Genomic DNA, 15,287 nt, shown 5'->3' on the forward strand with positions numbered 1-15,287 from the left:
GCGCACATGCACACCCGTGGAAGCGCTGTTTCCAGTAGGCAAGCGTGGAATCGGCCTAGATGGCCACCACCAGAGGAGTGGGTGAGGAAAAGGTGAACCATCGGCACAAGGCAGTTTTCCTTCAGCAACAGAGCAAAGTGAAATAATATCGTGCAGGAAAGCGGATGGCACTGGAGACATCACTTTGATAAACAAGCAGGACTCAGAGTGGCAGATACTGCATGTTTTTTCCTGTGTGCACAATCTGGGCTTAAACAGTAATAACACAAATGGGAAAGTACAGGAGTGGGCACTCTGGCTGGGCGATGTGGAGGGGTAAATGTGACCAAAGCCCGTTATATACACATGTGTGAAACACACAAACTAACACATAGCAAAGATCATTCAAAATTATATAGGCAGAGGCAGCCAGGTCTCTGAGTTCATGACCTGTCTGGTGTATGCAGTTATAGAATATCAAAAACTACAGTGAGACTGCCTCAGAATTTTTTGTTCATTTATTTATTTGGGTTTTTTTTTTTTAGACAGGCAGACATCCAAATCTGTCTCTGTTTAGTAAGCACTTGGTGCTTGGAGCGTCTGAGTCAGTTTTTATTAGCAATTTCAGTCACATCCTTGTGTTTAATCTCAGCTGATTTCTTACACTCTGCTGGCTGTGATTTTTTTTTTTCCTTTCAGTGTAATGGGAAATTAAATCAACATTTGCCTCAGAAGGGTTCTGAGTGAATTAACTGTCTCGCAAATGTTTTCACTGATTACGAGTAATCTGTAAAAATTGAGGGCGTTCAGTCTCTGCAAATGTGGTGTTTTCTCATCTAATTCTCAAAGATAAAAGACTACCGTAACCTCAGAATTCCTCTCAGTAAGGCCAATTTTGGGAAAGCACGAAGGATCGGGAGGAAACCCCTGGTTCTCAGGAATTTCCTTCGTGGTTAACCTTGCTCCACGGCTGGATCTGTCTGCTGTGTCCTTCGAGTGAGCCAGAGACCAGTCTTAGGTAGCCGCAGCAGCCCCCCCCCCCCCCCACTACACACATGGCAGTTGTCATGGTGATTTGCCTAGCAACCAGGCTTAGTTAGTCCCAACCATTTTTCTTAAAGGTCATAATTCAATTTAAATAATCATAGCCTGAGACGGTAGGCCTCGTCTGCTTTAATTAAGTCCAGCTTCTGTGACCTGCTGAGATGTCCTTTACTTCCCCAGAAGCGTGCTTCTGAGAGTGTCCCTCACCTGAAGAGGTACCCTAAAAACTGTATGGCAGTCTGACCCCTCTGACCAGTGGTGCTCCCTAGTGTTCCTTCTTGGCTTTCTTTCTTTTGTTTGTTTGTTTTTTACAAAGTCTTGATGTGTATCCCAGCTGACCCCAAACTCTTGGGCTCTTAGGAGCTGGAATTATAAGTGTTTGTTACCACCCCTGACACAGTGTTTTGCTTCTAACATGAAAATACCCTGGGGAAGGCACATTTTAGTTTGTGTTTAAGCCTCCGTCTCGTGTCTGCTTTTCTTAGACGTTACTGTCAAATATAGCAATACGCTAGAATGTTCTTACTGCAGTAGAAACCTTCTCCGTGGGAAGGAGGTAGTTCCCATCTGTTAGTTCATGGCCAGTATCTGTCCGCCAGAAGATCCTGGTTACATATGGCCGCTTCAGTTCTTGGGAGGACTCTTAATGGTATCTGTGTTCTTCTAGATCCACTGGTGTACGAGTCATAATTATTGCTAGTTTTAAGCTGCATACCTTAAAATTCAGGCGTGGTGGCATACACCTTTAATCCCAGCACCCAAGGCAGAGGCAGGTGGATCTCTATGAGTTCAAGACCAGCTTGATCTGCATAGCAAGTTATCTAGGCCAACCAAAACTGCAGTGAGACCTGTCTTTAAAAATGACGACAACAACAACTACTACACAAACCAAACCAAACAAGCAAAACCCTCCTGGTTCAGAAATTCAGTGTATAAGAAAATGCATCCTGACGGTGGTGGGCTAAAAGAGTCTGAACACCGAATTACTACACATAAAACAGAGGCTGAGGCATTCTGCCATACTTGAGCAGTAAATAGTAAAGGAATTTAGATAGCAGCCTATTGTGTTTTAGCATATCTCAGAGGTCCCCCTTAGACTCTTCTGTTACGTAATCAGAGTGGGGAGGCTCTTGGATTTGAGGCTGTCCTGAGCTGCACCATTGAAACACTGACTCCTACTAACCCCCCCAAAAAAGAGTTTGAAGATTCAGTTTTAAGATTTGTATTTTTCTTTAGTAAAGTTTGACTACGAAGGCCGGTCTCATCCCAGAACGGTGTGTACTTCACAGCATGCTGTGGCCGTGGTGTAACTGGGGAGAGAGAGGGTTTCTTGTCCCGTTTCCATAGGGTACACTGGGGGATTCTACTTTTGTCATGGGTTGACATACTTAAAGTAAGGGTTGGTGCCCTGCTGTTTAATAGTAACCATAAATGTGTGCTCTTTCCAGATGTTCTTCCGTGTGTTAATTGTATGCACTGTCTCTTTCTGTTCTAATGGCTGCCCTTGGATTAGGCCGACCTCTGCTCTCCGTATGACATCCTGCAGTTGGATTTTCGTCACATTCGAAAGACTGTTGACACTCTGCTGGCACTCGGGGAGAAACCCCCACAACCAACTTCTGCCCTCCGCTCCAGGGACCTAATAGGCTTCTGTCTTGTCCATGTTCTCTTTATAGTACTGGTCTATATCACTTACCGCTGGAACGCTCTGTCCGCGTAACCCCTGCATGCGCATCCAAACGCTCTGCTCTGCCCCCCTGGTCCATCCCAGCTCCTTCCTCCATTGGAGCCTTTGCCTTGCAAACTCCCATCCCCGTCATCTCTTCAGTAAGCTACTGAGTTTTAAAGTTGAACATTTATGAACCAGGTTTTCGCAGAAGCACAAACTTTGTAGACTGCAGTTCCCATTGGGTAATTTCTTTCACTTAACTGAAAAGCAACAGCGACAGCAAAGCCCGTCAGTCCATACCTCATGTTCCTTCATGCACCATGTAGTGCGGGCAGCAATCTGCTGTGGGCCCCTGCTCTCTCCCATGAGCCTTTGCTGCTCTGGGTCGTGGATAAGGGGAACCAGGACCGAACAGGCTGGATTTAGCATATGGGAGTCTTGAGACTTGATGGCAGTCCTAATTCAGGAAATTGAGCTGTAGAGGGGTTGCCTTGCAGAGACAAGAAGCCAGCATTTTGACCCAGTATGATTCATAATCACAAACGATGCCGTTGTTGACCAAGTTGAGAAGTCTTACGCAGAGAATGACTACTTTGCCGGCTGGTTAATTAAGAGTCCTCCCTGTTTGCTGCAAGGGAGTTGTGAAGGGCACCCAGAAGGGTTGCCACCCACGTCCACCAGATCATGCCTTCTCTGCCCTATGCAGGCATATTCTGGGGAAGTGCCTTCCTGTTAGAGCGCCACCTGGTGGAACTGCTTACACTGGCTGCTTTTCCTTTTTGTTAGGTCTGTTCTGAGGCTCTGAGAAAAATATATTCTAGAAGGGATTTCTATTTTTGCATAATATATTGGGTCATTTTGCTTTCATGATATGTCACATAATTGCATATTCAGAATGTGATGGATTTGACTATCCAGTCTCAAATAAATCTATGGGTCTTGGAACATTCTTGGAAATAGGGCCTTTGGTTACTACAGCAGCAGCCAATGATAAGATTGCCCTTGTTTTAGATGAATGTTGTTTTCTCCATTTGCTCTGACTTTCCATTTGGCCTTTTGTTTCCAGAGATATTAACTGGCCAACTGTTTTTGTTGTTAAGTCAGTTTTTAAAGGCTTGCATATCAACTCAGCTTTTGGAGCAAAGTGACGAGATGTTAGGAAAAGAAAAAAAACGAAGCAAAACATTAAACTCTAATGTAGGCCCAGATCTTGCTGAGTCCTGGGATGTCTGTTTACAATGGGAGAAGTCCTGCTGCAAGCTGCAGCCACCATCACCTGCTTCGTTTTACAGCCTTCTTGCCAAATGCTGCTTGGGTGGGGAAGATGAGGGAGTTAACGTCCTCAAGATAAATGTCTAGTTTGCTGAGATGTAGACAGTCCTCAGATGTGGCTGCTAAGAAGATTATCTTATTTTTCTGAACTTATTCATGAGTACAGGGAGGAGGAGATTCTGACAGACCTCCATACTTGAAAGGGTATATTTATAAAGGTTCCTTGCTGCTAAATCAGATCTGATTTTTTAAAATAGGAAACATTCTTTACATGGTAACATGTTAGATTGTCTAAGCCTTTTCCTCCAAGCTTTGTGTTGATTGGTGAATACAGGGTATGTGGAAGTTGTTGGGCATGAGTTGTGTCTAAATAACCACAGATGTACTGAATTGCCTTTGGTGCTATCTTGTACTTTTCAACCTGTAACAATAAAATCCCTTTGTACAGTGTCTGGTGAGCACCCTGAGCCGTAAGTCTCTTAATAAACACAATTTGGGTGATTAATCCGAGTTTCTTCTTGGCCCGTTGATACATTTGTTCATGGGTACCCGGAGAGGCTCTTGGCATTTCCACCCAGCTCTGCCATGTATGGAGACTTCCTTCAGTGATCACCTCCATTTGTATGGAGTTTCCCCTCGATTCTTTATGGTGGGGGGAGGGGAACATACTGGGTTGCTGGCACAAGGAAAAATGTCATAAAAAGAGTAAAACAGTTTCATGAGATTAGATTTGAACTTTAGTACTAACTTTCTATGTATTTCTCCCAGGGCATCCAGAGGATCCCTTGGCTATCCTGTTCATTTTTCATGTCATTAATTGACACCCTAATGTGCTGCCTTCCTTGGGATTTGCTATGTGATAGTTTTCCATTTTGAAGCATGCTCACTTGCAGAATGTAATTAATCCATCCCTTCAGGCAAAACTTCGAGTGAGTCATTTGCTTATTATGCTCGAGCCATCAATTTCTGTTTGGAACACTAAGCCTCTCTGTGACGCTTCTCCAAGGTCCCAGACACCAGCCCATGTGCTTACGTGATATCCACCATTGCAGCTCAGCTAGGGACCCCTTGACTGGTCTGCCTAGAGCTGAGAGGTGGTCAGGTATCCAGCTGTGTGGTTTGTCCCACATGCTAAATCCCCATCTTCTCACAACACAGAATGTTTGAAATATTTCCTCCTGGTACTTGATAGAGAGAAACAACTATTTACATTTTCATTTTGCAGCAGCCTTTTTGTGACACATCTCTTTTCTCCATTCCTGCTATTGGTTGGAAAAGTTCCACTTAGTGTCAGGATTTCCAAAATTTGTGACAGCCCATTTCTAGTGGCCCCTTCTGGGCTTCAGGTCCATGCTACTTCACTGTTCTTAACACTCCCGGAAAAGGAGCCAGTAAAATAGGAGCCTTGTTACATTCCAAAGCAGGAGAGCTGAGGAGGGTTTTTATCAGGGGGAGTGGTTAAGTAAATACACATAATAATCACAATATATTTGTTTGTAAAAAAAATTGTTTAGCACATGGATTGTCTCCAAAATTCATACCAGTCCCAGTCTGAGTTAAAACTTCAGGAGCCTGAGAGTGGCAAAATGGTAAAAATGTTGGGTGCTGGGAAGTGCACCAAGGGTCTTGCATATGCTAAGTGCATTTTCTACTTCTAAACTATGTCCTACCTCCTGAAAAATATCTTAATATAATTTTCCTTCAAAGCATTTAAAGGCTGGGTTTGAGACTTCAAAATTACCTTTCAACAGATAACCCTTTAGGTAGGCAGCCTGTGTGCATTTTACTTTCCAGTTCTCGACTTTCCCTGAAGTGTTGCTCATTCTTGGTTCATGCAGTTATCCCTTGTGTACTGAATGTGCGCTGTGTGGCGGCCCCTGTTGGAGGCTCTGCAGATAAAATAGTGTCCAAGACCCATGCCCCTGTCCTCAGAAACTTTGTAGTCCATACCAGATTTCAGCATTTACAGGGGCAGGGCCAGAGGACAGATATTTTATGATATTTTAGGCAGATGGTCTCTGTTGCAGACACCCAGCTTGAATAAATGAATACTGGCATACAGAATACATGAGCTAATGTGCAGTTCTGTGTGCCAATAAAACTTTATTCACAAAAATAGATCGGGAATTGGATTTACTTGCAAGTCCAATAGTCCTGAGAAAACAGAGAGGGACTCAGTGAGAAGGACCTGGGATGGGTCAATTATAGAATTCTGTGAAACACGTGGAAACATGGCCCAGACACTAATGAGGGGGCGTCGTGCAGATCCCCTGAAACAGTAAAGTGTATACTAGGATTAGAAAGATGTGTAAGCTAGGTATGAGTGGGAAGGCAGTGGAAGGATGGATGTGTGTGTGTAACAGGGTGAGAAGGGGCTGGAGAAGTAGCAAGAGATTTACCCCGGGGGCAGAACTAGTCCTTCGTATTCTCATGCATTAAAATGGCACAAACTCTAGGCTTTACACAATTGAGTCTCAGAATGTTTCATGTAAAGAGACAGGCTGAACCAAGGGAAATAAGCTAGTGTGAAGGACTTCATTTTAGACTAGGTGGCTGACCTAGAGGTAGGGGTGGCTATCTGTAATCATCGTAAGAGCATCAGGGAGAGAAGAGCCACCAGGGACAGCCACCCAGCCTTGCTCCCCACAGAAGAGCCACCAGGGACAGCCACCCAGCCTTACTCCCCACAGAAGAGCCACCAGGGACAGCCACCCAGCCTTACTCCCCACAGAAGAGCCATCAGGGACAGCCACCCAGCCTTACTCCCCACAGTTAGCATCATTTCTCAATTGCTCACCTGCCTTTTCTAATCCTATGTGCTGTGACTCAGGAGAGTGTGGATGAGAGAGCCTAATTCAGTGGTTCTCAACTCCTTTGGCAAACTTCTGTCTCCAAAATCATTTACATTACAAGTCATAATAACAGCAAAATTACAGTTATGAAAGAGCAACAAAAATAATATCATGGTCAGGGGTCAGCACAATATGAGGAACTGTATGGAAGGATCACAGCGTTGGGAGGGTTGAGAACCACTGGCCCCATCCATTCCACCACTGGGGCAGTAAGGTAAAGCACGCTCTGGAAGGCCTCGGAGTGTTACTGTTAAGCAGGATCTTCTGTGATTTCACCCTGTTTAAAAAAATAGCAGCACGGATAGACTAGGTGTCCCCTGTCACGTTTTCAACAAGTCCTCGGCTATCCTGCGGCAGGACAGTTTTAGTTCATGTAAACTCAGTAGCCACCCACAGTCCTTTCTGCTTTAAGTCCACTTTCTACAGAGGTCTCTAGGGTGGCACCTGACCTGCCTGGCTCTCTGAAGCCCTTGTTCTCTGCATCATCCCCGGTCTCAATGTAAATCCACAGCAACTCCAGTCCTATCCCACTTTGGAGCCCACTCTGGGGAGATGCAGGGACACAACTGTCATGATGGAAAGTGGCCTCCGTCCACAAGCTGGGCGACCCTGCTTCCCATTTCTGTGGCGTCTCTATGGTCATCTTTTCAAACAGCACCTCAGGTTAGATCCTGTGTCCATTCCAGCTCTATATGGAACACCTAGGACTGCTATATCTTTGTATGGTTTCTGGCCTTCTAGGCTTGTTTTCTTAGATGACTCCAAGTTGTCAACATGATTGGAGGCCACCTCTGGGTGGACCTGAATGAAGAGAAAAAGGAAGAGTATGAGGGTATGTTTCTATTTGTGTTTACAGATGGTCCCTGATTTAATGATACTCAATTAAGATTTTCCACACATTAGATAGTGCCATTCTGAAGAAATCATTTCTTTTTTCACTTTCAGTATGTAACTCAATACATTATGTGAGTTATTATTCACTACATAGAGCAATTCTCTCTTTATGTATATATTAAGGTTTGTGTTAGACAGCTTTACCCAACTGTAAGCTAATGTAAGTGTTCTGAGCATGTATGTGGTAGATGCTGGGCCAAGCCATGATGTACATAGGTTAGGTTGAGAATCAAAGGTCTTGCCACTGTCTTAGTCAAAGCTATTAGGAAATTTTACTTACTGATTGAGAGTTTTGTATGGCATAGGCAGGCTTTGAGCTTCTGACCCTCCTGACTCCACCTCCTGGTTCTGGATTGCAAACATGCTCTATCGCCTCTCTATTCACCCAGTGATCGATCGCTCAGTAGTTTGGTTGATCTTGTATCATACAACACCCTTTGTAATTTGATACAAATACACATTTTTATGGGCTTTTTTTTCTTTTCATTAAGTAGGGTTTTTTTTTTCCACTTTTCAAATGGAAACTTCACGTTTTTAGGTTTACAATGGTTTACTCTTTTCTTTGCACTTTGTAAATGTATCTTTATAGGCCTGGGGTCTTACCTTATTGGGTAAGACTACTCTTGTGGACATGGGCCCGTGACTCTAATTCTAGGAAATCCAACTAGATCCCCTGGCATCTGTGTACATATGCACACATGTGGTACATATAAGTCCATGCAGAGACACATACAAAACAAACAAACAAACAAACAAGCCTTTCTTTCATCTTACTGAATGGCACTTAGAGTTTTTTTTAACATTTAAATCTAATGATATTTAATTGCTGTTATTTAGCATATGGTATGAAATGTTGATTCCTCCTTTTCTTTTCTTTCCAAAATAATGCCAGACACCAGAAGCTTAGCTGTTTTAAGTGTTTCTAATTTCCTACTGCATCCGAGGCGAACTTGGGCACTGGGAAGTGAAGAAGAATGAGGGGACACAGACCTGTCCCTTTAACCATCTGTGGCAGAGGAGCAACAGAGCCTACTGATTTCTTGGCCTGTACAGGTGGTCTCAGGAAAGGATGGGTGCTGTCATCTAGTTACAGATGTCCCCTCCCAACCTGGGTCGTGACTGACTCTGAACTTCAGTCACACATGGCCTCCATCCTTTCTCCCCTTGACATTTGGCCACCTCTATTGCCTGGCAGTGGAAACTCGCATGCTTGCCTAACACGTTATGGAGGAGATCATCCTGTTTGACTCTCCACAGGTCCATGAAGGCACCGTCAAAGTATTCTCACATTGCCCCGTGTGGCTGTTTCCTAAGACCCTCAGTCCAAGCCCCTCTTACTTAGGCAAGGCCTATGAACTATGGAGAAGAGGAGACAGAGAGTTCAGGACACACCGGCTTTTCAAGAATGTGGAGGAAGCTTCCGGAGTCATCAGGGCATACCCTTGAAGATCTGATACTCATGCTGCCTTTGCTTGTGTCTTGGTGATGTGTAGGGAATGTGTGGTCAGACATTGGCAGGAAGGTCGGACTCTTCATAGTTGCATGGAAGGAAACAGTCTTGTTCCCAAGACTCTGCTTGATGCTAATAAACTGCACCCAGATGCAGATCCCATTTAAATTCTGCTCAGCAGTAATGCTGCTCAGCCTTCCAAAAGAAACTTCCTTGTTAGTGACAATGTGCAGGAACCTGGAGGACGTTATTAAGTTAAATAAACCAGATACAGAAAAACAAACATCACATGATCTCACTTAGAAGATCAGTGAAAGGGTGGAGGGGAGGAAAAAAAGAGTGAGAGAAAGAAAAGGAAACCAATTCCATAGAAATTTCCAGCGGTTGGAGAATAGATGTTCTAGAGACATTGGGAAAGGATACAAAAATTCAGTTATATAGAGAAAAAAACGAAAGAGACAAAAACATCAACCCTTGGGCTGTGGACAATCTGCCATTATCAGATGCTAGAGTTGTAGGGTCTTTCTCACCAAGGTAAAGTAGGAGAATCCCCTGTGTGGTAACGGCACACAACGGTGGAAATGTCTTTTTGCATTATTTTGTAAGCTGCTTTATAGCGTACGAAGGGGTACACACAAGGAGGGGCTCTAGGTCATTTTCCTTGAGTACTGTGCACCGGGTATTTCTGCGAGTAAAGCAGAACGTGAGAAAAAGAGTGCTCTCTGTATGTCATTGCCAGTTTAAAGGAAAGAACTTTAAGGGGAGGCCATCGGGAGCTGTGTTAGAGGCCATCTGTAGAGACTGGAGAGACCCAAATTCTGTCCTTGTCCCCGCATCAGGCCTGTAACTCCAACTCCTCTTCCGGTCTCCACGGCATTTGTGTGCACATACTCACACACAGGCATGTACAAGATTGAAAATTTTAAAACAAAACATTGGGGGAGCTGGAGAGAGAGCTTAGTGGCTAAGAGCACTTACTGCTCTTGTAAAGGACCTGGATTTGGGTCCCATCACCCACATGGTGGCTCACAACTGTCTTTAACCAGTTCTGGGGAATTCACTGCTTCCTCTGACTTGTAGGCACTAGGCATGCGTATGGTGCATACATATACATGCAGCCAAAAAAGTCATGTGCCTGAAATAGGAATTGTCATTCAAAAGAAGACCTTTAAAAAAAAAGATTTCTTATGTGTAGACTGTGCCTAAGCCACAAAAAGTCACCTAGCGTGTACACACTCTAGAAATCACAGAACATAAAATGAATTAAATCAAGGCTAGCGGTCACTATAACCATCTGTAGTCCGTGTAAATGAGTAGTTGAGTTCCTTTAAAACATGAGGAGTTATGTACAGTTTTCTTGCTAAGGCTTAAAGCTATGATATTCTTGGTGTGTGTGTGTGTGTGTGTGTGTGTGTGTGTGTGTGTGTGTGTGTGTGTGTGTGTGTGTTTGTGTTTTCTCTGTGTCACTCAGTTATCTAGTGAAAAGTTTCCTACGTGTTTAGATCTAATACAGATTTGGGTGTAGTGAAGAACCTGTCTGGAACAACCTTCACATATGAGAAATCATTTCCCCTGCAAACCCAGAAAAGGCTTCGGCAATGGCTTGGCACCAGGGGCAGGAGCACAGACTGATGGAAGCGAGCGACCCAGCCGAGAACAACCCAGCTCCCATCTGTGATGTTGCGATGGCTTGCTGTCCTAGACCTGTCATCTGACTGCTGATGTTTTCTTCTTCCTTTTAGGAAAAGCTCTGTCTGCCTCATCACATCCTTGAAGAGAAGGGCCTGGTCAAAGTGGGCATGACTGTTCAAGCCCTGTTGGATGTCACTGTCACAAAAGCTCTGCTCACATGAGACCAAGCCCTCTCTGCTCGGTGGCCTCAGACTCTACCCAGCGCAGGGACCCTGGACTCTGCTCCTGGCACCTGTACCTGCCCCTCCCTCACAGCCTGCCAGTTCCGCGACAAGCTTCGTTGACAAGGTTTCAACCTAAGGGAGGATTCAGGACCTTTTAGAGCTGGCCTCCAGGGTTCAGGGTGGACAGGTAGTGTCTGAGGGAGCTGGCAGAGAACTGAGTAGCACGCCATTGCCTTTTCAACCTTCATCCCTTCCACACTCACCAACTGCCATTACCAAATGCCAAGCACAAACCGTTTCACAGTGAGTCGTGTCTGTTTGACCAAAACCAAACTCCTTGCAGAATCAGTGGGGGGAGGGGGATGCAATCAGGTTTTATCCGCCACCAAATTTTTTCAAGATGTTTCTTGAGACCATTGCCTTTTTTGAGAAACTATTTTCAACATACAAAATATTTATATAAATATTATTTATTAGCGAGTCGTTATTCATCCTTTGGATGCAAATTGTAAATTAGGAAACTATTTTATTACTGCTTTTTTGTGGTTAAACAATTTATTTTAATATTATAAATACTGAGTTATTTTCGAGCCTCTTTGGCATGTAGGAGTTCCAGGTCTCAGTGTTCCTACTTCCTTGTGTATATGATTCAGAAAAGAAAAGTTAAACAAGAAACACGTGCTTCTGTGACAGAGAGCTGTTTTCTGGGGAGGTGATAGCTACCTTTTGAGTTGCGGAACATCGTTCTTATTTCTACTTCTGCATTCCATCCAGTTCCCTACATTCCAGCAGCCCTCTTGTCCCTGTTATAGTGAACCGACTGAAATCAAGAGAGCACCCCAGAGTTATTTGTAAATAGCTATGTGGAAAAAAATATTAAACTTGAAGATGAAATGTGAACAGGTTTTTTTTATTCTTGTTTCTTTTGCTATGCACAAAACAGACACATATTAACACAGAGAAGTGGGAAGTGTTGAGCATATGTCTTGAAGTATAATTTTGCACTGTATTTTGGATAACTGAGTAGCATCTAGCACCAAAGGTAGATGTTGAGGAAATGAATGAGAAAATGGAGGTGATGGGTGGTAACTGTCTAACTGAAAGGGTCATGAGAGCTTGAGTCAGGAAACCAGCACTTCTTATAAACTGCCAGCATTCAAAGAGGGAGAGCTTCTGAAATGCATCTGTGCTCGTTTTTTTATTGTAATCGAGCTGGTGCTTTTTAAAGAGTCTAGACTTGGAAGCTTCCTGATGTCTGGTAAGAAACTTGGGAAGTGAGGGGGCAAGGGGCTTCTGGTGGGCATCTACATGCACAGCCAAGCAGACTGAGTAAAGCAAAGTAGGTAGAGTGTGTGTGAGCAGCCAGTGGGGAGCCGGGACAAGTACATTAGGACTAGAGAGCAGACAGCAGAGCAGACAGCCCAGGAGAGGAGCTGTCCCAGCCTGTCCGTGGGAGAGCTTCGCAGAAGGCTTCATGGGACTATGCCGAGCAGTCACACCTACGCACACTCACGCTGTAGGCATGGATGGATATCCCAGGCATTTGTCAAAAGCTTGCAATTGCCGACTGCACTTTCAGCCCTGTACAAAGCCATTAGCAGTTCACAATGGGGGGGCCACGAAGGTAGATACAAAAGACTTCAGGAGGGGCGAGCGCACTCAGCAGAGACTGACCTTCCACCAGGGCGTGACGGTGGGCTTCTGAACATGGGGACTCAGACCGGCAGCTAGTAAATTACTTCCTATCAAATGTACTGTGCACTTTAACATAAATATATTTTAATACTTTTCTGTACTGCACAAATACCTGTTTTGCCAAATGATGTAACAGTGTAAAGATGAGAGGATTTTAAGTGTGTGTTCAGCTGGAGCGGCATTCAGACATTAGCAACACGAGGATTTGGAATACCGCACTTTCGTGGCATTGCAGTGCAGGGTCCTGAAATATATTTTTACATGTATCTTTGATGACATGAAGCTCAATAACCATTACTTTGGGATTTTTTTATTAAACTATTTCTTTTGCTGTTAATTTTCACTATTTTCTTGAAATTGGCTGTATCATACAAATGGCTTCGATATTTTGTAAAATGTGTTTTTGTATGAATACGATGTCTTCAAGATCCTTGTACACTGTTTATATGTGCAATGAAATGTGCATGGCTGGCTGACAGTATGATAAGTAGACAGAGTGTATATAGTACAAACCTTTTTATTATTTAACAGCCATTAAAATTTTGAACTTGTACCAACCACATTTGGATTGACTTATCAGTCTGATGCTAGTGTTGAACACACACACACACAAACACACACACACACACACACACACACACACGATATCATTGCTGAAATAGATCATACCAATCATATTGTGAATATACATGAATGTAACATATGTATGTAATTTCTCTTGTAACTTCTGTTTCAGTAGTTACGGTTAGAATCTTACTAAATTGATGTATAAATTAAATTTGTCATATATATAGGAAATAAGGTTCAGTACTGTCTGTAGTTTTAGGAGGCCTTTGAACAGCTGCAAGGTTCAGGATAAAAGGACATGGGAAGGCGAATGCACACATACCCTCTCTAGGCTAATGTTTTTCTCCCGAAGCTAAAACTTACTTGCTATACAAAAACCAAAAGCAACTTACTGTGTAAGGTGGGGATGGGATGGGGGTGAGGATGGAGCTTCCCTCAGATCAACGCATCTCGAAAATGCCTTAGTTTAATGGATTGTAAAAGTTATAGGATTGGCTCCTCTCGCCTCAGCTATCTTGCTGGATCATACCTTTACTGGGGTTTGGACCAGTGTCTTCCCTACACACCCACCTTCTTTTAGCGAGGGAAACACGGGTGAAGGCTGTAGATATGGATACAGATCTGCTGTGAGAAACACGGGTGAAGGCTGTGGATCTAGCTCTGCCGGCAGTGTTTGCCTAGGACAAGCAGCCCTGGCTTCAGCCTCCTGCACTACTTGAAAAACTGGATGTGATGGTGTGCACCTGTAGTCCAGACCTCCAGAGGAGGATGCAGGACGTTCACAAGTGTGCACATAGCAATGTTCTGAGGCTAGCCTGAACTACATGAGATCTCGTATCAAAAGAAAAAAATAAATGTAAGTACAAGTAGTAACCCCAAGTACAATACACAGACCCAGGTCCACTGTCCTGAGTAAGGACCCTGGGGCCTCTATTCAAGGTCTGCATCTACCCAGTCTGAACCCAAGTACATGTGGCCATGATGTGATTTGAGATGCTGAATCTTCGCTCCCACCCCATCCAATTGGAGTTGTCCTGTGTATTACAGAAACCTGATGCTTTGAGCAACTGGGAAGTCCAAAGCTAGCAGGGCAGGAACACCAGGGAGGCTGCAGGGAAACTGGACATGGGGATCACCCATCAACTGAATGTGTGGCATTGGGCACAGTTGACACTGCCTTAGAGGCCATATGCTGGCCAAGAGCCATGCCTAGGAACTGTCCAGTTCCTCCTGGCTGAGTCAGAAATCTGGTAGGAAGACTCCTAATCTTCCATCTTCTGCAGGAAGCCAGCTACCAGACATCCCTCCTGGTCAAGTGTGGGTCTCATGATGGTGTGGTGGTAGTAAGTTTCATTTGGAGCTGATATTCCTTGATGTTGGCCACATGTACACAGCAGGACTGCATGCCCAAACTGGCAACCTCTGTATCTTCACCCTGCACTCTAGGTGAGTGCAACTGTGTAGCAAGGTTGCTTTTGTTTTGCTTTCTGTTGGTTTACATGCCATGGGTACTGAAGAGAAGCCAGTTAGAAGGTCTAGTAAGCTACACACATTAGCTTAAGCATTATAATCACTAGATAAGGAAGAGGCTTAAGTGGGCATCTATAAAATTACTCATCTGCATGGTCCTAAGAACCACAACCTCCTTGAGTGCATGGGTCTTAAGATCCTCACCCTGGTGTCCCTGAGCCAGCTGTTGTGAAGTGGCTCAGCAGCTGGAGTCTACTACTCAAGAGTGGTAAGAGGTGGGTCTTTTAAAAGCATGGTAAGAGATGCCATTACTGTAAGAGTGGGTTCTTTAGAGGCCCTGTCTCAAAAAACAAGGTAGACAGCTCCTAACGAATGACTCTGAAGTTGGCTGTTAGCGTCAACATGCATGCACACCCCACACAAAAGATGTCCCCCTACACACACTTGGGGTGATGTGACAAGAAGGACATCACGAATTCTTAACAGCCAGGATCATGATTCTTATTCTGGACTGAAAACAGAAGTCATAAGACCTAGAG

The 15,287-nt window shown here is 44.2% G+C and overlaps 1 protein-coding gene across 4 annotated transcripts in view; it reads left to right on the top strand.

Moving 5' to 3' along the window:
* Positions 1-13,269, top strand: part of Lrch1 (leucine rich repeats and calponin homology domain containing 1) — a 178,992-nt gene extending 165,723 nt beyond the window's left edge. For 2 of the 4 annotated variants that reach the window (XM_013114087.3, XM_013114089.3), the window contains one exon: positions 2,537-4,469. In XM_013114087.3, coding sequence (XP_012969541.2) covers positions 2,537-2,743 — 207 coding nt within the window. In that variant the 3' untranslated portion in view covers positions 2,744-4,469. Of the gene's footprint in view, positions 1-2,536; positions 4,470-10,902 lie in introns of those variants that run through there. The other 2 variants (XM_013114088.3, XM_013114090.3) reach the window with 1 other exon arrangement.
* The last annotated feature ends 2,018 nt before the right edge of the window (positions 13,270-15,287 follow it).

The sequence above is a fragment of the Mesocricetus auratus genome, unplaced genomic scaffold (genome assembly GCF_017639785.1).
Source record: "Mesocricetus auratus isolate SY011 unplaced genomic scaffold, BCM_Maur_2.0 Super-Scaffold_2245, whole genome shotgun sequence".
Taxonomy (NCBI): Eukaryota; Metazoa; Chordata; class Mammalia; order Rodentia; family Cricetidae; genus Mesocricetus; species Mesocricetus auratus.